This window comes from Bison bison, unplaced genomic scaffold (genome assembly GCF_000754665.1).
Source record: "Bison bison bison isolate TAMUID 2011002044 unplaced genomic scaffold, Bison_UMD1.0 scf7180017864503, whole genome shotgun sequence".
Lineage (NCBI taxonomy): Eukaryota > Metazoa > Chordata > Mammalia > Artiodactyla > Bovidae > Bison > Bison bison.
In genome coordinates, this window is record NW_011495061.1 from 6,172,366 (window position 1) to 6,195,458 (window position 23,093).

Consider the following 23,093-nt stretch of genomic DNA (forward strand, 5'->3'; position numbering starts at 1 on the left):
ACATGGAACAACAGACTGGTTCCAAATAGGAAAAGGAGTATGTCAAGGCTGTATATTGTCACCCTGTTTATTTAATTTCTATGCAGAGTACATCATGAGAAACGCTGGGCTGGGAGAAACACAAACTGGAATCAAGACTGCCGGGAGAAATATTAACAACCTCAGATATGCAGATGACACCACCCTCATGGCAGAAAGTGAAGAGGAGCTAAAAAGCCTCTTGATGAAAGTAAAAGAGGAGAGTGAAAAAGTTGGCTTAAAGCTCAACATTCAGAAAACTTAAGATCATGGCATCTGGTCCCATCACTTCATGGGAAATAGATGGGGAAACAGTGGAAACAGTGTCAGACTTTATTTTTGGGGACTCCAAGGTCACTGCAGATGGTGACTGCAGCCATGAAATTAAAAGACACTTACTCCTTGGAAGGAAAGTTATGATCAACCTAGATAGCATATTCAAAAGCAGAGACATTACTTTGCCAACAAAGGTCAGTCTAGTCAAGGCTATGGTTTTTCCAGTGGTCATGTATGGATGTGAGAGTTGGACTGTGAAGAAAGCTGAGCGCAGAAGAATTGATGCTTTTGAACTGTGGTGTTGGAGAAGACTCTTGAGAGTCCCTTGGACTGCAAGGAGATCCAACCAGTCCATCCTAAAGGATATCAGTCCTGGGTGTACATTGGAAGGACTGATGCTAAAGCTGAAACTCCAATACTTTGGCCACCCCATGGGAAGAGTTGACTCATTGGAAAAGACTCTGATGCTGGGAGGGATTGGGGGCAGGAGGAGAAGGGGACGACAGAAGATGGGATGGCTGGATGGCATCACTGACTTGATGGACGTGAGTCTGAGTGAACTCCAGGAGTTGGTGATGGACAGGGAGGCCTGGCGTGCTGCGATTCATGGGGTCGCAAAGAGTCAGACATGACTGAGGGACTGAACTGAACTGATAGTTTGTTTCTCTTTATTGCTAGGTAATAATCTATTGTATGAATTTATCACAACTTTTTTTTTTTCCCACAACTTTTTTTTTTAATCGTTTCTTTTATTTGAGTTCATTCCAGCTTGGAACTATTATGAATAAAGCTGCTATGGACATTCTTGTATAAGTCTCTTTGTGGATAGATGAATATTTTCATTTCTCATTCATGCCTAGAAATGGCCATTGAACTTCATGTTAAAATGGAGATCAGTGAGCAACCAGAGAGTTTCCATTCTTAGGGACAGAAATCAGATGGATGGCAGTGGGAAATCAGGAAGCATTGTTAGTAACAACTGTTAAGGAAATCTAGCTGTGATAGGAAAGAGATAACAAGTAGCTGAGTCAGAGGTGAGTTTTTTGTTTTGTTTTGTTTTTTTGTTGTGTTTTTAAGTTATTGATGGGAAGAAACGGGGAGAGAGGGAAATTGTTTACAGAAGAGGTCCATGAAATCCCTGTGGAGGAAAGACAAATGAAATGCAGAGTACAGGTTGAAGAATTGGCCTTACCTTATAGGAAAGTAGTATGGTAGGAGAGAAGGAAGAAACATGCAGAAATGCAGTCAAGTGAGGGTTATTGGCAGATAATTCCTTTGATGACTTATTTTCTGTGAGAGCTGATTAATTGAAGTCCTGAAGGAGACAGAGTGGGGGGATAGCAGAAGAGGGGGTGAAGTTGAGACAAATGGAAAATATTTAAATAGTTGCCACGAGGAAACAAAGAAATGTAAGTTTTCGGGACAGGTTTGGGGATTCAGAAGAGGCTGGAAGAGCCCAAGAACTTTTATGTCGCTTCAGGACTATTCCATCAAATAAGTTTTTAGATCTGAAAAATGCCTTGTAAATATGAGACCTATGCAAAGTTATTTCTGACTAGAGGTGTGTTTACTATTTATGTTTAGTGTCTTAGTCCGTGTACTTTTTGTACAAAGGATCTATTTTGTTGCAGTTGTATGTCAGGAATGCTCTGTAATTTTCATAATTGTCTCACAATGTTTTGCTTCCCTTACTTATGACAAGATGAGCAATTTGGATAATAAAATATTAACATAAACTGTTTCGGAGAGGGTGGTGGCACCCCACTCCAGTACTCTTGCCTAGAAAATCCCATGGACGGAGGAGCCTGGTAGGCTGCAGTCCATGGGGTCGCAAAGGGTCAGACACGACTGAGCGACTTCACTTTCACTTTTCACTCTCATGCATTGGAAAGGGAGATGGCAACCCACTCCAGTGTTCTTGCCTGGAGAATCCCAGGGATGGAGGAGCTTGATGGGCTGACGTCTATGGGGTCGCACAGAGTCGGACACGACTGAAGCGACTTAGCAGCAGTGTTTATCTTGAGGGAAATAAAATACAATGCATGATCGCAGTCAGAAGTGGAGTTTGAATATATCAGAACCTCTCTCCTGCTACTTACACTTCCTCAAACTCCCTAGACTCTGTGCAGGCAGGCCAGGGCATGCTTAGTAAACTGAACTATGCAGGAATGCCCTTATCAAGCTCTGCTGTTAGTACCGCATTGTTGAGGTTTGAGAGAGATTTTTTTTTAGGTTCTTTTTCATATCAGTGGTTCAGTTAAGAGCAGACCATCGCCAACATTGACATTTCTGATGACTAGACCTAGATGTCCATTTCTAAATTCTTGTCTCTGTTCTCACAGCTTTTTCTCACACATATTTTAGTTTTACTTCTCCAGGCCTCATCTCAGCTTCCTGCCAGTCTGTTGTAAATCTTTCATTTCTGAATGTTCTTGGAACTTCGTAAAGCCTTCCATTTCAACATTTTACCCACCCACTAGGATATCCTACTTCTTTAAAATTGGTAGTATAAGCTCTGTCCCTCCATTTTACCCTTTAGCATTCTGTACAGCCTATGAAAACTACCTCATTTATTAGCACGTTCTAACTACTCTGTGCTTAACTGAATTACATTGCATCCACGGAACATGCTTACTCCCTGGGTATATTAATATTTAAATAAAACTGAAGAGATTTAAAGACAGTTTTTCACAAAGGTTAATCAAAGCAGTGTAACTGAATCAGCAAACTACAAAGTTACAGAATAGCCTACTATTTTTATGTTGCTATACTAAGAGATTCCTCATTCCAGGGTAGGAGATGTCATAAAATGCAGCACAAATGACCATGCTTAAATGAAGAAGCACTTTGTATATTAGTGAGTTCATAAGGAAAATTTGTAATTGAGACCAGGTAATAGAAAGGCGGGACTTCTCTGGTAAGTGTGTAGGTGGAACCAGCCTGAGGTTAGAACTGGAGTTTGACAATGTCTGAAGGTCTGGTTTTTGTTAGTTAGATCAGTCGCTCAGTCGTGTCTGACTCTTAGTGAACCCATGGACTGCAGCACACCAGGCCTCCCTGGTCCATTGCCAACTCCCAGAGTTTACTCAAACTCATGTCCATTGAGTTGGTGATGCCATCCAACCATCTTATCCTCTGTCATCCCCTTCTCCTCCTGCCTTCAATCTTTCCCAGCATCAGGGTCTTTTCAAATGAGTCTGGTTTCTGTAGCTTCATGCAAAAAGTCTTTAGGATTTGTTAATCTAGATTTCTTTTTGTATCATTTCTTACTACGATAAAGATTACTTGTAGTTGAAGTCCTTACTCTTATACTTGAACCATTAGATTTATATTTTCATAATAATTCATGATAATAATTGTATCTCACAATTTACACCAAATTTGAGATATCTAAGGGCTTCAAATTTTAAAATATTGGTCTGATGTAGACTGAGACCACTGAGGAAACTCTGATTCTTTTTTTTTTTAGGGGATGAAGTCAGCTAGTATTTAATTACTCATTTTCTTTAATGTGGGAAGCATGATTCTCTTTATTTTTTTATTTTTGGTTGTACTGGGTCTTCGTTGTTATGAGGGCTTTTCTCTAGTTGCAGTGAGTGGGGCTGCTCTCTAGTTGCATTGTGTGGCTTCTCGTTGCGGTGGCTTCTCTTGTTGTGGAGCATGGGCTAGAGCCCATGCTTGGGCTTCAGCAGCTGTGGTACGTGGCTCAGTAGTTGTGGCTCCTGGGCTCTAGAGCACAGGCTCAGTAGTTGTGGTGCCCAGGCTTAGTTGCTCTACCACATGTGGGATCTTCCCAGACCAGAGATCAAACCCTTGTCCCATGCACTGGCAGACAGATTCTTAACAACTGCACCACCAGAGAAGTTCCTGAGAGTCTGTTTTTAATCCCTTTGGATATATGCCCAGAAGTGGGATTGCTTGATCATATGGTAAAATTCTATTTGTAATTTTTTGAGGAATCTCCATACTGTTTTTATTTTGTTTTAATTTGTTTGGCCGTGCCACTCAGCTTGTGGAGTAACAGTCTTTTTTGTTTGTTGTTGTTGTTTTTATCTTATTTCATTATTATTATTATTTTTTTGTGGAGTGGCAGTCTCAGTTGCCTGACCAGGGATTGAACCTGTGCCTTTGGCAGTGAAAGCAAAGTGTCCCAACCACTGGACTGCTAGGGAATTTCTTCTATACTGTTTTCAATAGCAGCTGCTAGTAGTAAAGAATCTGCCTGCCATTGCAGGAGATGCCAGAAACTTGGGTTTGATTCCTGGGTCGGGAAGATCCCCTGGAGTAGGAAATGGCAGTCTACCCCAGTATTCTTGCCTGGAGAATCCCATGGACAAAGGAGCCTGGCAGGCTACAGTCTATAGGGTCACAAAGAGTCGGACACAACTGAAGAGACTGAGCACGTGTGCACATACTATATATACACTGCTTCTACTCTGGAGAAAAACAGGTAATTAAAGTACACTGTGATAAGTGTTATGATAAGTGCATGACTGAGCATTCGTCCGTGCACCGTTCTACATTCCCACCAAAGTGCTGCTGCTGCTGCTGCTGCTGCTAAGTCACTCAGTCGTGTCCGACTCTGCGACCCCATGGACTGTAGCCCACCAGGCTCCTCCATCCATGGGATTTTCCAGGCAGAAGTACTAGAGTGGGGTGCTATTGCCTTCTCCATACCAACAGTGCATAATGGTTCTAATTTCTTCATGTCCTTGCCAACACTTACCTTGTGTTTTGGTAGTAGACATTCTCACAGTTGTGAGGTGGTATCTAATCATGGTTTTGATTTGCCTTTCCTCGATGATTAGTGATATTGAGCATATTTTCATCTTTGTTGGCCATTTATCTTCTTTGAAGAAATTTCTATTAAGTCCTTTGTCCAATATTTATTTGGGTTATTGTTTTTTGATGTTGAGTTGTAAAAATTCTTTATTCTGGATATAACATTTGCTGCACTTCGTAAATGTATTTTATTTTCTTTTCTTATGGTAATATTGATCATCATCTTCCAGAAAGGCAGGAACCTATTACTTTACGTATGTCTTCCTTTGAGATTCCTGTTGTGCCCCATCACAGCCTCCCTGTGTCTGATTTCGGTCCATGTTTCATTATTAAAGCACAGTAAATTGCCTGCTTTTCACAAGGTGGCTCTTTCTGAAGATATCGTGTGTATCTCACATGCTTGTGTGTGCGTACTCAGTTGTGCCCAATTCTTTGCAACCCTGCCAGGCTCCTCTGTCCACGGGATTTCCTGGGCAAGAATACTGAAGTGGGTTGCCATTTTATTCCCCAGGGAATCTTCCCAACCTAGGGATCAAGCCTGTGTCTCCTGCATTGGTAAGTGGATTCTTTACCACCGAGCCACCTGGGAAGCCCTTCTCACATGCTTATTTACACACTATCTGAAAATGTTGATGCACAATCATGACATGAATGTGAATATGGTGTGAGTAACTATAGAGTTTTTAACTCTAGCTTATTTCATTTATTCACTATCATATTTTCCCCCACTTGATCATTTTCTAACAAAGGGCAGTAGTTGTATCACGGAGTCTTTTTGAGAATAAGATGGGCTGTGACCTGACATCACTTATTATCTCTGGCAGTTGTAGTGCACATTTGATCTCTTCTGAATCCCTTACCACCAAGTGTATTTGCCAGCAATTTGTGTCCAGGAATCAGCTGACGCTTCATCTTTGAGTTAATGTAGATTTTTTTCAATTAGGATAGAAACTATAGGTGCTGAAGCCTTCCTAAAGAAATGTAACACTTGACCAGTTTTCAGACAAGAAAGAACTTTATCAGTTACCTGTTGATGTAGTAATTTGGAGATTTATAAATAATTGAAAAGGACAAATGCTTGAGTTATGGTCAAACGGACATTTTTTGATATTATGACCCGAATTAACTTGTAATCTGCCTTTTTCAAAATTCACTTTCTAGATGTATACTGTAAAAATCATGCAGTACTTACTACATTTTTATAGGTGCTTTCCCTTCCATTTCCTTGTCTTATTTCTGTTATATAGTGACTGTACTTGTTCTGAAAATGAGCCTGTCCCAGTCTTAAACTCAGGGAGCAGAGTACCATTATTACTTTGAGGCTTCTCTGTTAGTCCTTAGAAGTAGCAAGGAAATAATTGAAGTTTCCATTTGCTTTATAAACAGATATAGATTATAAATACTTCAGGAATCCCTGAGAAGTCAGCCCTTGACTGGCTTTTTGTGAGTCTAAACCATAGTCTTTGGCTTTAATCCAAAGAAGGTGCAGTTTATAGTGTTTATAAAATGAAAATCTTCTAGTCCTAAACATAAATATAATTGTAAAATATTACTAATGTTTATATATTTCCCTTTTAAATATTGACAGCTGAAATTAGATCTTTAGACCTGAAAAGGTCCTCGTGAGATGCTCTGGTCCAGTTCCCTGGCTTAAGGCAGCTAAATTATCCCAACTTCTGTTAGAGACAACTCAAGGCCCACAGAAGTTATGAGACCTGGAGGTGGGAAAAGGGAGACAGGGTTACGGTGAAGATTGGTTAAAGGGCCATTCGTGCATCCATTTATTCAGCACCTATTGTGTGCTATGTGCCAGGGACTTTGTAGGCACTTTAGTTAGCAGAGAGCAGATAACAGTCCCTGTCCATTCTAGTAGAGGGAGAAATAGATAAGAAACAAAATAAGTAAATCATGTAGTGTCCATTTATTAGTACTGTGCGGAAGTATAAAGGAAGGGAGAAGGATAGAGTGTATCATCATTGAGGGTTGGTGATACAGTTTGCAGTGAGGTAAATAAGGAAGCTCTCGTTGAGGTGCCGTTGAACAAAGACTGGAAGAAGACGAGAGTAATAATGAAGATACCAGGAAGACTGTTTCAAGCAGAAGGAACATCAAATGTAAAGGTCCTGAGGCAGCAGAGCATCCACTATGTTAGAGGGAAAGCAAGGGCACCAGCGTGGCTGAAATGGAATGAGTGAGATGTAGAGCAGTAGAAAATAGGAGCAAGACCATTGGCCTCACAGGCGAGCATAAGGACTTTTGGCTTTACTTTGATGAGAAATCATCAGAGAGTTTTGAGAAGAGAGACAAGATCTAACTTTTCCCTTCAAAAAGGGCAGTCTGATTGCCGTGTTGATAGGAGACTGTGAAGGAGGTCACAGTAGAAGCAGGGAGACCAATTACTATGCTGTTGCAGTAACATCTCAGGGTAAGAGATGGTAGTGGCTTGGATCAGGGAGGTAATGGTGAAGCTTGTGAGAAGTGGCCAGATTCAGGATAGATTTCTGAAGATTGTCAACAGAATGGACTCAGTACATTCATGGATTCTAAGGGGGAATATTCAACATGTTAAACCCAAAGAATGTTGGGTTTTACAGGAATTTTAGACATGGTACAGAACTGATGGGCAAGACTTGTCAGTGTGTTCAGTAATTTTCTGATGAATTATTAAAAGCATGCTCTGGACTTTCGGCTAATACTCTTACCCTGCATATTAAGTGAAATTTCAGCTTATTTCAAAACTCTTTAACTTCCTTAGCAGTTTTTTATAGTTCATAAATATTCTCTGTAGATTTTATTTCGTAAATACATTGTTTTTTGTTCTTAATACCTGCATTTTTCTTCAAGGTAGAAAATGTTGTTAGCCCAGATAAATCGAGATTCTCAGGGAATGACAGAGTTTCCTGGAGGAGGAATGGAGGCTCAACATGTTACCCTGTGTCTGACAGAGGCAGTAACTGTGGCAGGTGAGCAGTTTTATTTGAAGGGGTCATGTGGGTTTGGAAATATTTATCTTAAGGGAAAATGGAAACTCACAACTGTGATTACTTTGTTCCTCCTCCCTTAGCTAAAGGCAACACAAAGCTAAGCCTTTTTATGAGCATACCTTGGTGTGGATGGTGGGTACAGTAGGGTTAGAAATATTTTTTTGTAAATGCTTTAAGAAAGTCCACTTGAGTCTAAGTTAAGCAATCTGCCTTTTGATTAATTTTTACTTAAAAACTTAAACAGCATGCACATATGATAGTTATTTAAAGAAAATAACTTTCGTTTTGTAATAGATGGTGACAATTTAGAAAACATGGAAGGTGTAAGCCTACAAGCAGTCACACTTGCAGATGGTTCTACTGCTTATATACAGCACAATTCTAAAGGTATGTGCTTCATATACAGCCTCTTGGTTATTACCAGCAATTCATAACCTCAGAGTTGGAATACCTAGCAGTTATACTTTTTCCTAACCCCTCCTAAAGACACTTATATTGCATGTGGTAATTTTAAGTCATTTCAATTTAACTTAAATTTTGTTTTGATAATTTGAGGAAACCTTTTGAGATATTTGGAACATACTCTATCAGAAGCAGTGAGGAAAGGGAGAGGGTTAGTGTCATTGACCTATTATCAGTAAGACCTTTATCACTTTAAATTACTATTTAATGTTTTTACAAAATATGCATAAAAATAGACATTTGGTTTTGCTTTTATAACATTGTTTCTAAATCAGTGTTTACTTTGTGCCAAGAAATAGCCTAGTTCTCAAATTTCTTGTTTTTATGGAAACCTGCTGAGCATATATGTATGCATAGTCAAGGGACTTGTAGCCCCCAAAGATAAGAATGACAACTAGCCTTGCATGCACTGATATATCTCTCTGTCTTCCCAGTTTCAGCTTTGCTGTGGTCAGGGTCCCTATTCCTAAGTGGCTCTGAAAGGTATATGGAGGTTTGACTCATGTCGCTTGCTATGATGAGCCACTCTTCCTCTTGAACTAATTGAAAGTTGGAGGGAAGGAAGGATGGCTGAGGGAGGCTTTTCTGCTTTCTGTAGGATCACTGGATGTGTTATTGAATTGCCTCAGAACATTGAGGGAAGAAGCAAGATGAACATGATCTTAAGTAGTGTATGTTTTTATAGTTGATATCATTTTGAAATTGTATGAAGTTGAAATTTTTTGCTTGTGCTAATTTATTGGCTTTAATCTTTTGTTTCTAGATGGAAAACTCATAGATGGTCAGGTCATTCAGTTGGAGGATGGTTCTGCTGCCTATGTTCAACATGTACCCATACCTAAAACTAGTAAGTATTTGATACTCTCCTTCCTGATTCTCATACTTCAGTATTTTCTGCCTCCAGCTGCCTCTTACTACTTTAACTTGGTCCTGATCTCTAGTCTTCCTTCTGAAAGGAGAGATGGGTAGATGTCAAAGAGAGGATCTAAAGACTATTTTAACTTGGGACTTTCTCTCAGACATAATAGAAAAGAAGTTACTAGACTGTACTCTGGAGATAAATGGGCAACAGTTTTAAGTGAATATTTCTATTAGTTGAGCTAAATCCTACATGTCTTCTTCTTTTTTCTTTTTTATCCCTTCTTTCAATTCTCCTTTTCCCCTGGTATATATTTCTCAGGTATTGTAAATATCTTTTTACCTTTAAACACTTATCTAGAGCAGCTTTGCTGAAATTATTTATATTCAAGTATCCTTAAAGCAAGCGTAGGTTTGTATGATGTATTTAACGGTTTATTGACCCTGTTGCTGCTGAACTATCAGCATATACTTGGATAACGTGGGATCTAAATGTAAGCATTGTTTTTGAGCAGGGGACAGTTTGCGTTTAGAGGATGGGCAAGCAGTGCAGTTAGAAGATGGAACGACAGCATTTATTCACCATACCTCCAAAGGTAAATTAGCTCTGAACATTTGAATAAAACAAGGGAGAAGTGGGGTGTGGGAAAAATAAGACCTTTATTTAGTTGCTGAAATGGTGTTATGTAAAAGAAGAATTCTTCTCTCAAATATAAGATGGCAGATTTTGGCACAATCTAATATAACTCTCATAATGGTCCAGTAGCAGTTTGGATTAGCAAAAACCCTGATTCCTAGAAAGACTTCAAATAGAGGCTGCTTTTAAAATATGAAATTAAAACACTTGAAAGCTAAATTGTGGATTTTTTTTCCTTTTAAATGTACTGTCTTTAGCAAGGTCCTTTGCCCCTTGGGTTGGTCCTTAAAACTAAATAAAAATTTTAAAATTATCTAAAGTAAATATGGCAAAATGTTCATGAGTATTAACTTTCTGTAGGGGAGACCAGAGGATTGAGGTGAAATGCATAGGAGCAATGAGCACAGCTCTGCAGCCAGACTATCTGGGTTCCAGTCTGGATCTGCTGTCTTTTAGCTGTGTGCCCTTGAGCAAATTATTTACCCTTCTTGTACTTCAGTTTCATCATCTGAAATGAAAATTATAATATATTCCCCCATCATAGGGTAGTTGTAAGGACAAAATATACAAACATCTAAAGCACTTGGAACAATATTTGTCACCAAGTAAATGCTCAATAAATATTAGTTATTGTCATTATTTTATAAAATATTTTATTATAGAATGATTGTAAATGTTTTAAAAACTGTTTAGTTGTGAAATCAATGAAAGAAACTTTTAAAAATTTAGAATATTTTAATTTGTAAGTAAATTTATTAAAGTTGAGGAAAAGTAAACTCTTGACTTTTTTTTTCTTTAGCAGTGGAAGTTGATCACAGGTAATTGGTTAGATTTATTATTTAACAATGCTGTGTGCATCTTGGAATGGTTATTTAGAGGGAAAAAAACATGGAGTCATACTGACAAGTTCAGATCCTAGTTTCTCTGCATAATGCTTTTAACTGTTAATTGTTATTTTTTTATTTCCTGGGTCTTAAGAAAGTATCTTTACTTCCTCAAGCCTCAGTTTGCCATTTGTACAATAGGGTGATAAGTATACCCACCTTAGAGAATAATTGTGAAGATTGAGTGAAATACACACATAAAGCACATGGGCCCTGCTCATAGTAGCTGCTCAATAAAACTTCATTCCCTGCTTCCTTTAAACATGTAATTGTTTATCACACTACCTTTAATTTAATGCCATTCTCTTCCACTCCCTCAGATAGTTATGACCAGAGTGCATTACAGGCAGTTCAGTTGGAAGATGGCACCACAGCTTACATCCACCATGCAGTGCAAGTCCCACAGTCTGACACCATCTTGGCAATTCAAGCTGATGGGACAGTGGCAGGTCTGCACACTGGGGATGCCGCCATTGACCCCGACACCATCAGTGCTTTGGAACAGTACGCAGCAAAGGTATAGCATTTTACGATGTCAAGAACATCCCAGGTAGAGCTTCTTTTGTTGTTGTTCAGTCACTAAGTCATGTCCAACTCTGCAACCCCATGGACTGCAGCACATCAGGCTTCGCTGTCCTTCACCATCTGGAGTTTGCTCAAATTCACGTCCATTGAGTCAGTGATGCCATCCAACCATTTCATCCTCTGTTGCCCCCTTCTCCTCCTGCCCTCAATTTTTCCCAGCATCGGGATCTTTTCCAGTCAGTCGACTCTTCATATCAGTTGGTCAAAGTACTGGAGCTTCAGCTTCTTTATCTTTCTTTAAAAGAAAAAAAATAAGAAACTAGAAATCTCAAAGTCAAAATGAGACAGCATCAAAGAGAAGGTCAGCATTTATCCTAAAAGAAATGAAGGGTAGAAAGAAATATTTGAATAAAAATAAAGGAATGAAGTAAGAGCTTATAGAAGGGAAGTGGGTAGCAGGTAATTCATACACAAAAAAATCCAAGGATGAGTGCCATAAAAGAAACAATGAGGTATATAGATGGAATTGCTTATGAATTATGAAGTAGACATTAGAGATTGGAAAAGGTGAAGAAACATCTTAAGTTTTACATCAGAAGGGCTGTGATTTCTCCCTGCATTGAAATTATATCATTTATATAGTTTAAAAGCCCCCCCTAATTGTTATCATGAAAATTTTCAAACATATGCAAAAATAAATAAGAATCCCCATGTACTTATCTCCCAGCCTAAACAGTTATCAATATGTAAAAATTTTTTTAACTTTATTTTATTCTTATAGGTGTCCATTGATGGAAGTGAAGGTGTAACAGGTTCAGGAATAATTGGAGAAAATGAGCAAGAGAAAAAAATGCAGGTGTGTAAGGCTACTTTTTTATATTTGAATCTCTTTCTCTCAGCATGTCTGGACCCTTCTAGGGATGAAAGCAAGAATTGGGAACTTACTACCTCTTTAGGGAAATTTTTACCAGTGAAGAAAAACAGTGTGCCTTCAGCAGCAGCTTTCTCCAGCTACCTCAGGTCTCAGAATTCATGATCTGGTTGAAAGTGGCACTAAAGAAGTAGAAATATCACAGAAATCCAGATGAAGCCTGTGTTCTGGAGTCCAAGGCAGTTTTGGAGACCAGGTGGTCTTCTGTCTGCCCCACCCATGGCAGTCTGTGAATCCTTTTTCTGGGCTTTCACCCTTACTGTGATTAAACTTTGCTACTTTGGTTGTTATGTCTTTTTGTTTCTTTTGCTTATAATTGATTCCTTCAGTACTTCCCTTTTCAACTTCTAGAGAGAGGGTCCAGCCTAGCTAATTATCATTGTTCCTTCTGGTCAAAGCTGTTTCTACCTCTTCTACCATATACCTTCCTGGGCTGCAGATGGCCACGGGTCAGCTGCCCTTGATTCAGATGCTCACCTTGGGTCCAGTCATTGGCTGTCCCTTAACAAGCTAATAGCCTAGAGCAGCAGTCAGTGCCTCCACAAGTACTGTAGTTAAGTACAGAGTAGTCACAGAAGCATTTTGGAAGCCCTACTGAACTGAACAAGTCAAAATTCAAGATTAGGTTTTGAATTTATGTGAAAACATAAATGTATTTGTTTGAGGGTAGGTGTTTGTGTGAGTGGGCGTTCTTGGAGTTTATATAATCATTGTAGTGTATTCTTGCTTTAATGCTGCTCCTTTTTGTTCTTAGCGATTAGTTCTAATGTTCTGTTGACTGTTTCTTCATAGCAGATTTTTTTTTTCATTCTTCCAAGAGTTTTTATCGTATTTAATTCCTAAAGTTATTGCTTCAGGACCACACTTGTTAAAAATTTACTTATTTATTTTTGGTTGCTCTGGGTCTTCATTGCTGCACTTGGGCTTTCACAAGTTGCAGTGAGCGGGGCCTACTCTGTCGCGGTGCACAGGCTTCTCATTGTGGTGGCTTCTTCTGTTGCGGAACACGGGCTCGAGGTGATTGGGCTTCGGGAGTTGCAGCATGTGGGCTTCAGTAGTCACGTCACAGGCTCAGTAGTTGTGAGGGCCACACTTTTTAACTTGAGCATGTTGTTGCTACTGACCATGGGAAATGTAGCTAGTCACAACTGGCATGTGCTATGAGTCTAAAATAATGCCAGATTTCAAAGACTTCTAATGAAAAAAGAATGTAAAATATCTCTTAATAATGTCTCCTATTGACAACATGTTGAAATGATAGTATTTTGGATATATTAGATACAATAATTACTAAAATTAATTTCACCTATTTTCACTTTTAAATGTAGTTACTAGAACATTTTAAATTATATATTTGGTTTGTAGTTGTGACTCATATGTCTGTTAAGAGCTGGACAAGAAGTTTCTGAATCTTCCATCCTCTAAAATAATTGTGTCCCATAGTTGAGGTTGAGGGCCAAGTACATGGTATTAAAAGGTCAAAATGTCCTATAGCCACTCTGCCAGAGTTGCTTAAGAGGTTGTAACTCTGTGCCTGGCTGAACTTTAAAGAGGTCTGTACCTAACACAATAAATTTTTTTTTATAGTCTTGTTTTAAAGCTTTAGTTTTTTTTTTAAATTGTGATGTTTATAGTGTAGAGCTTTTTCTTTCACCTATAGCATAAGCATACTTGTTGTGCTGCTGAGCTGACCTCTTACTTGAAATCAGATTTCATAGGACAGCAAAGACCTAGAGTATTAAAAGCATGTACCCTCAAGGGAAGGTGGTTTTGCCCCTGGGGGACGTTTGGCAGTGTCTGAAGACAGTTTTGGTTGTTACAGGTATTGGGCATCTGCTGGGTAGATGTCCTGCAAGGCATAGGACAGCCCACCTCAATAAAGAATTGTTCTATTCACAGTGTCAGTAGAACTCCATGTGAAAACACTCATCTATTTAAAGATGTCCACGTGTTCAGTTGTAAGAACTGTAAGGATGATGGGATGTATGTGTTTTGAGGAGGCTGTAACTGTTGTGATTACCCTCATGATGCACCACCCTTAGTTAAGCAGAAAACAGTATGGTATTAAAGTAGCATGTGATTTGTAAAAAAAAAAAAAGTCTGAGTCAAGCTTCCATCCAGCTGTGTAGTAGCTGTGTGACTGTGAGCAAATGACTTAATTTTTTTGTATCTGAGATTTCTTATTAGCTAAATGAGAATAATAGCCTTTGTTTTACTCATCTCATAGGGTTGCTGCTGCTAAGTCACCTCAGTCGTGTCCGACTCTGTGTGACCCCATAGACGGCAGCCCACCAGGCTCCCCCGTCCCTGGGATTCTCCAGGCAAGAACACTGGAGTGGGTTGCCATTTCTTTCTCCAATGCATGAAAGTGAAAAATGAAAGTGAAGTTGCTCAGTCATGACCGACTCCTAGTGACCCCATGGACTGCAGCCTACCAGGCTCCTCTGTCCATGGGATTTTCCAGGCAAGAGTACTGGAGTGGGGTGCCATTGCCTTCTCTGAGTTTCATTTGATTAGTATTTTAGGTAATACATAAGAACATAATTTGTATATGTGTAAGCATTATACAACATTGTTGATGCCTTTACATGTTCTATAAGAACCCAAGGCCCTTGTTCATGGTTTCCATCAGTTTTGACTTCATTAAAAACCAGTTTTATTTATATTGGAGATCAAAGTCCTTTGGCTTGACAACTTTTTGTTTGTTTTAAGCCACACCATGGAATTTGTGGAATCTTAGTTCCCTACCAGGGATTGAACCCAGGGCCCCTGCAGTGAGAGAGCCAAGTCCTAACCACTAGACTGCCAGGAAATTCCCTGACTTGGCGGTTTTAATCAATCAAAGCTCTAATAACTAGTTAACACAAAAGGCCCATCAATCTAGCTCTTGAAAAAAAGAGATACGTTGTCAGAAGAATGTATCTTATAAGAAACTAAGAATTGGAACTGCTGAACAGCTATACTTCACAGGAATCAGAGTTGCAAAGGAATCAGGACTGGAGGCTGATGTCAGTCCTCCTTTTTCCTTCTTCTGCCCTCTTCCATGGCATCTCTGCTCCCTTCTTTTCTCTGCAGACAGGCTTCCTCTGCATCTTCATTGAGTGTGCATTTGGTTTCACCATAGCCATGCTTTCTCAGGTTTACTGCCCACAAGCAAGTCAAGATTTCCCTGGAGAATTTGTGGACTCAGCTTGACTTTTTAAGCCAGGCCATGTAAGTTATACCTCATTGGTCAGTCTTAGGTATGCCATCTTCCGTGATTATTAAGGTCTATGGCTAGGGTGGCAGACTCTCCCAGAACATGGGTTGGATAATTATCACAAAACTCATTTAGTATAGACAGTTTGAATGTGGATCACATTTCATATATAGTTTCTGGGGAGTTCCCTGGTGGTCCAGTGGTTAAGACTCCGCACTTTCAGGGCAAGGGCACAGAAGTGATTCCTGGTTGGGAAACTAAGATCCCATATGCTGTGCAGGGCAGCCAAAAAAAAATAATGTATGTTCAGTACTTTTGTCTAGCTATGTGATCTTGAGCAAGTGAACCTTGCTTTTCTTAGGCTCTTTTTTTCATTCCTAAAGGAATGTATTAGATCACTGGTTATTAATCACAGGCCAGCATGAGTTTGAGCTGTGGGACTTTTGCAAAATAACCCAAGACTAACTTCCAGAGATTCTATTGGTAGGTCTGGGATGGAACCCAGGATTTAAAAATATATATATTATTTTTAGTGGGGTTTTTTTTTTAAATCAGAGACATATAAAGAAAAAAAAAACCCAAAAGACCATATCTTACTCTACAGATAGCTATTGTATACTTTTTTTTTAAGTAATCATGGTTTCATGTTTATATTTAGATATCTAAAAATAAAGAGACATAAAAATAAAAAGTGAAGGACCTGGATAAACAAGGTCCTGCTTTAGCATGGGGAACTATGTTCATTATCCTGTGATAAATCATAATCGAAAAAAATATATATATAGATATAGGGTTGGCCAGAAAGTTCGTTCAGGTTTTTAGTTACAGTGTTTGGAAAAAACTGAACAAGCTTTTTGGCTAACCCAAAGGTATAACTGAATCCTTTTGCTGTACAGCAGAAATTAATGCAGCATTGTAAATCAACTGTCCTTCAATAAATTTTTTTAAAAACTGAAGGACCACTACCTTGTAGTATTCATTGTATAAAACCAGTGAAGATTTTTTTTGTTTTTTTAAAGTCTTCCTGTCAATGCTGACATGTCCCACGGTTCCCTAAAGGTCCCTCTGTTGCCATACTTCTAGTATTCCTTTCTTGAAAGAGAACATACTTTAAAAAATATTTCCGGTTGCTTTCATTTTGTTCTCCCAAGGAATATATTTACATCATAATATGCAAGTTTATATACAGCAAAAAATAAAAACTGTATCTGCCGTGTGCATCAGGGCATTATTGTAAATTGGATTTTACTGAACGAGGCAGCAAAAGGTACCAGTTGTCCTCTGTCCTGTGTCTATCACTCTCCAACTACGTAAGCTCTGCTGGCCCCAGCCAGAGTGCGCTTATCTGGTTTACACTGTGTAAATGAATGCTGTGTGAGATTTCATCTGACAAAGGAGTTTGACTCCTTAAAAAAATGTTTAAGAAAGGAAAAATACCACTGGTTTCACATAATATGTTCCTTTTAAAAACTTATTTATTACTTTACAGTGTTATATTGGTTTCTTCCATACATCAACATGAATCAGCCATAATATGTTCTTTACACAGATAAGCAAATAGGCCCTACATAACTTGCACAAGGTCACATAGTGAATTTATGACAGAGCTGAGGTTATCTCTTAATTCTCAGAACATACATTAAGCATAAAATAGTAATGAAGTCATTTTCTGTAAATGGTTTTAGAAGCTAATTAGTATTCACTGATAATAGCTTCTAAATGGCCCTTGACTCATTTCCCTTGTGATAACACATCAGGTGGTTTTTCTTTTTACAAGGACCACTTAAATACCTAAGCCTAGTTTATTAATTTAGCTTTTGAATTTTGAATTCTGTCCATTTTTGTCCTTGAAATATCCGCAGAATCATTAGTCAGTTGTCCTGGGTTGGTTTTCGTCACTCCATGGTTCCGATTATACAAACTGCGTTGGTCTCCTCGCCTCTTTTGTCTTTCACTGCGTTGTGCACCATTGCCAGTTTTCTCCTTTGAAACGCAGAGCTGATCTTGGTCAATCCCTTGCTTTAAACTTTTTAGTATCTTTTACTTTGATTATCTAGGTTTGCACTTCAGAATGACACCTAAAACTCTTCCCAAATGTGGGCCTAAACTTCCCTTTCTTTTTTATGGTATTAATTCTATTATATAGATATAATATTCTTATATTAAGTTTCCATTTCTTCCAGACACACTTTCATACTTTTGGTGAAACTATTCCTACTGCCTGGACTGCTCTGCCCACCCCTCTTTTTCAACCTCCAGATTTTTTCTGTAGACAGCTTTCCCTAACCTATAGTTCTCCCAACTTTTAAATTTTGTCCCTCTAGAACTTTACGTGGACTGCCGTGATAGCAATTATTATATTCTATTATTGTCCTTCATTTATAGGACAGTTTAACTAGCTAGACTGAGAGCCCTACCAAGGCAGGGGCCATATCATTTATTGTTGTTGAAGTAGGTACTTAACCAGTCATTTGTCAAACATTTATTATTTCAGAACTTCTGCCATGGTGGAGTCAGAGGTGGGTGGAAAGGGAAATTAGTATGGAAATAGGATAAAAGAGAGTGGTAGACATAAAGCAAGTTCCAAAAAGAATAAAATAGTTTGAGAACTGAAAAGATAAATGTTGATTGGGATTGAGAGATAAAGGGTTTTATAAGGAAACATTTCCAGTAAAAAAAGGAGAGGCTTCCCATTCCATTCAAACATTCTATACATGGAGATAAAAAAGGTTTTTTGACTGTGTGTCCCTTGGCTATTTGGAGATTTTTCCAGGTGTTGTTGAGTCTCTGAGTCATGTCTAACTCTTTGCAACCCCATGGAATATAGCCAACCAGTCTTCTCTGTCTATGGAATTCTCCAGGCAAAAATACTGGAGTGGGTTGCCATTCTCCAGGAGATCTTCCTGACCCCGGGATTGAACCCGAGTTTCCTGCTTGGCAGGCAGATTCTTTACCACCGAGCCACCTAGGAAGTCCATTGTATGTTATATTGCATTGCTATTTCAGTGGTTTTCTTTTAAGAGGTTCCTTTTGCTAGTTGGTGTTGCTATGGGTACTCATCCTACTGTATTTTGCAAGAATGCCTTTATGCTGGGTCTGTTTTGGATAATTAGAGCTACTAGTGGAAATAGTTCTGTTGCAAATAGTGCTTACTAATAATTCTCATAATATGTCAATGTTAGTGACTTCAGTTGGTTTAGAAATAAGAAATTCTGTTACCAGCCTCACTTCTGCCATGCTGACAGAGACTTGGAGTTCTCAGTAGTTCTTCCAAAACTGGAGCTTCTGCCCCTTATGTCACCACCCCTGAGCTGTGGATGTTAGGATAAGAGCAGAAACAAGTACATTTTTGGAAAACATTTTGAATCCTAACAGGTTTTAAGTTCAGTCTTAACTTCATTGTTTTGGCTTAATTAAATTAAATGCCAAACCTCTGATAATCTGTTTCATGCCAGAATTAAAACTTGTCCTAGGAGAGAATAACAGAACAGATTCAGGTGTGGGCCTTTCCTGAATAAAGTGCTGCCACCACCTGGTCTGAAGGTGTGGGCTGTTGGGCTTAATCTTTCAGACCTGGGAGATGATAAACTTGGTACTTTTAGAAAGGAAGAGAAGGAAACAGCAAGAACTCTCTTCTCATGATTTGGAGTCCCATGTACAATTAATTTCTGCCTTTAGAATTTGTGTAAAGCTTAATTCCAGTTCTGCTAAAATAAAACTTACACACTAATATATATATAACATATATATATTTTAAAAATGCTAAATAGAAACAAACCAAGATATTAACAGTTATTTTTTGCATGCTGGAATTACAGCTCACTTGAACTTTTCTCTTTACTCTTTGCTGTGGTAACCAAATTCGCCCAATGTATGTGTTACTGTTATAATCAGAAAAAATAATAGTGAAATTTTAAAAATAATAGTTACTTTTTAAGGGATTCATAGAGACTCTTCTGGTTCTTGCAAATAAGAGAAATTTTCTTATTCAAATTACCATTTATTTCCTTTTAATTTTACTAATATATATTTCACGTACTATACAGTTCACCAGTTTAACGTGTGCAACTCAGTGGTTTTAGTAGATTCACAGAGATGAACAGTGATCACCACAGTTTTAATTCTAGAACTTTTTTAACACCTCCCAAAAGATTTTTAGTTCCTTTGAATTATGCTCATATAGTTAGTGGTATAAACCCTTTACCTAGCACTGTGAGTAATGACCGGAGAAGGCAATGGCATCCCACTCCAGTACTCTTGAGAGACTTCACTTTCACTTTTCACTTTCATGCATTGGAGAAGGAGATGGCAACCCACCTCAGTGTTCTTGCCTGGAGAATCCCAGGGATGTCGGAGCCTGGTGGGCTGCCGTCTATGGGGTCGCAAAGAGTCGGACATGACTGAAGCGACTTAGCAGCAGCAGCAGCAGTGAGGTATGATGGCATATATGATATAGATTTTGACATTGAGGAACTGCTAGGCTAATAGGGAAGAAAAGGAAATACAAATTCTTTAAAATAAGACAGTAGCGACTCGCGGCGGCCACAGCGCAGATTCGACTTCACTCGCTGGCAGTTCGCTCCGTGCCCTCTGCAACCATGTCTGACAAACCGATATGGCTGAGATTGAGAAGTTCGATAAGTCGAAATTGAAGAAAACGGAAACGCAAGAGAAAAATCCACTGCCTTGGAAAGAAACGATTGAACAGGAGAAGCAAGCAGGCGAGTCGTAATGAAGCGTGCGCCGCCAGTATGCACTGTACATTCCACAGCATTGCCTTCTTATTTTACTTCTTTTAGCTGTTTAACTTTGTAAGATGCAAAGAGGTTGGATCGAATTTAAATGACTGTGCTACCCCTTTTCACATCAAAGAATGGAGAACTACTGACAACGTAGGCTGCGCCTGCCTCTCCCATCTGCCTGTGTGGCTGGCAGGGAAGGAAAAGAACTTGCATGTTGGTGAAGGAGGAAGCTGGGTGGGACGACAGTGAAATCTAGAGTAAAAAGCTGGTCCAAGGTGTTCTGCGGGCTGTAAAATGCAGTTTAATCAGAGTGCCATTTTTTTTTGTTGTTCAAATGATTTTAATTATTGGAATGCACAATTTTTTTATTATGCAAATAAAAAGTTTTAAAACCTGAAAAAAACAAAACAAAACAAAACAAAAGACAGTAGCATCAAGTGCCAAGTCCATGATACAAACTAAATATTACAGAGATGCTGAGGATTTGAAGAATCTGCTCTGTTTGGAATGATGAGAACAGGCATCATGAATTTAGAAGGATGGAATTTCCTAGGCAGAGAAGATGTGGAATTATATCTTTTTTTTTGTAAAGATACTTTCAATCTTCACCCATTTGGAAGTGTGTCCGTATTTTATCTAGATGTTTGAACATAATAAGCCTGTCTTTACTTAGAAAACTGCCCTGCAACATTTATTAATATACCACAATACATGAACATAGATAATTACTAGCTTGTAATTCAGCAATGACACTGAGATCTACTGCTTGTTTTTCCTTTTTTTCCCCCTGATTATTTATTTATTTATTTATTTTTTATTGAAGGATAATTACTTTACAGAACTTTGCTGTTTTCTGTCAAACCTCAACATGAATCAGCCATAGGTATCCATGTATCCCCTCCCTTTTGAGCCTCCCTCGCATCTCCCTCCCCATCCCACCCAGAGCTCTAGGTTGCCAGAGCCCCTGTTTGAGTTTCCTGAGCCATATAGCAGCAAATTCCCATTGGCTATCTATTTTACACATGGTAATGTAAGTTTCCATGTTACTCTTCCCATACATCTCACCCTCTCCTTCCCTTTCCCACTGCTTGTTTTTTAATTGATTTAACAGTTACAAGGAAAAGCCTAAGACAGACTCTGTATAGCCATCCATGTCCGTTTTGTAAAGACCGTACCACACCTTCTGTACTGTTATCCTCTAATGCGGGGCTCTTTCTGTCCCCCCAACCCTTGTAGCTCCTCCACACTCCCACCCCCCAACCCTCACCTCCCACCCGCCACCATTTAAGTGTGTATTGCTGTAGTGGATCATTGCTCAGAATGAAGAAGACCTGCCATTCCCACTTAGAATGATGAGGACCTGACCATTCCCAAAGTTTAGACAGCTCCATTCCAAAACAGCAGAATGATTTTTAAAAGTTGTTTTGTCCCTTACAGTATGGTAAATAAATTTTTTTAATTATCTACCCTAGAAAACTTTATTTGATGTAAATATATCCTGTGAATAAATGAAATATATTAAATCAGAGTGTTGTGCAGATTTTTAAAAATATCTAGGTGAAACCTGAAGATGGAGGGAACACATTATTTAGAAGCTTAAATATTTAGCAATATAAATAAAATTAATTTTTATTAGTTCTGATACCAGAATCAGATTCCATGAAGCATATTCATTTCCTTCGACACAGGGTTTATAAATATTAAAAAAAGAAAAAAGAATAGGAATAAAAAGCACCAGGCAATTGAAAATATGGAATTTTTATTTACCAAAAACTCCATGTTGATGTGCAAGTGATAGGGGGTGTGACAGAACCTCTTTTGGAACCGAGAGTTCTCTTTAATAGAAACAAAGAGATTCTAATAGCTCTTTGAAAAAAGGCCAGTAGAGTCATCTGTTTCACTTTGTTGTGTCTTTTATTTTCAGATTTCTCTGTCAGCTTTTAGCATCTGTTGTATCTCATCAGTCATGATGATATTTGCTCCATTATTTTGAAATCTTTACAATATAAAACAGCTTTTGGCAGAGTTATTTTTGAGCCAAGTACGACAATCTGCACAGATAGGATGTGGCAGCACCGTCACTACATGCCCACAAAGTAGAAAGTCATGTCTTCAGGTTTCATGGTAACTTAATTTCTAAAATAGGTCATCATCTTTAAAAAACCTCTGTGGCAATTTAGTTGCGAAGTTGTATCTGACTCTTAACAACCCTGTGGACTGTAGCCCACCAAGCTCCTCTGTCCATGGGATTTCCCAGGCAAGAATACTGGAGTGGGTTGCCATTTCCTTCTCCAAAGAAACCTCTAACATCAGTGCAATTATTTAAAGTCTTATGGTGTTCAGTTCCAGAGAAAGTGAAAGTGAAGTCGCTCTGTCATGTCCGACTCTGCAACCCCATGGACACCAGGCTCCTCCGTCCATGGGATTTTCTAGGGAAGAGTACTGGAGTGGGTTGCCATTTCCTTCTCCAGGGAACTTCCTGACCCAGGAATCGAGCCCAGGTCTCCCACATTGTAGACAGACGCTTTACCGTCTTGAACCACCAGGGAAATTCCAGAGAAGTGATCTTCTAAAGTGATAGTGTGTGATATTTGGCAAAACTAATACAATTATGTAAAGTTTAAAAATAAAATAAATTTAGAAAAAAATAAATAAATAAAGTGATAGTGTGAAAGTGTTAGTCGCTTAGTCGTGTCCAACTCTTTGCAACCCCATGGACTGTAGCCTGCCAGTCTCCTCTGTCCATGGAATTCTCTAGGCAAGAATACTGGAGTGGGTAGCCATTCTCTTCTCCA

General features: G+C 38.8%; 1 protein-coding gene across 2 annotated transcripts in view; it reads left to right on the forward strand.

Moving 5' to 3' along the window:
- The window catches only part of ZNF143 (zinc finger protein 143), a 68,094-nt gene that overhangs the window by 11,002 nt on the left and 33,999 nt on the right, over positions 1-23,093 (forward strand). The window contains exons 2-7 of one of the 2 annotated variants that reach the window (XM_010829316.1): positions 7,925-8,039; positions 8,355-8,447; positions 9,286-9,369; positions 9,896-9,976; positions 11,222-11,418; positions 12,208-12,282. In XM_010829316.1, coding sequence (XP_010827618.1) covers positions 7,925-8,039; positions 8,355-8,447; positions 9,286-9,369; positions 9,896-9,976; positions 11,222-11,418; positions 12,208-12,282 — 645 coding nt within the window. Of the gene's footprint in view, positions 1-7,920; positions 8,040-8,354; positions 8,448-9,285; positions 9,370-9,892; positions 9,977-11,221; positions 11,419-12,207; positions 12,283-23,093 lie in introns of both variants that reach the window. The other variant, XM_010829317.1, reaches the window with a different exon arrangement.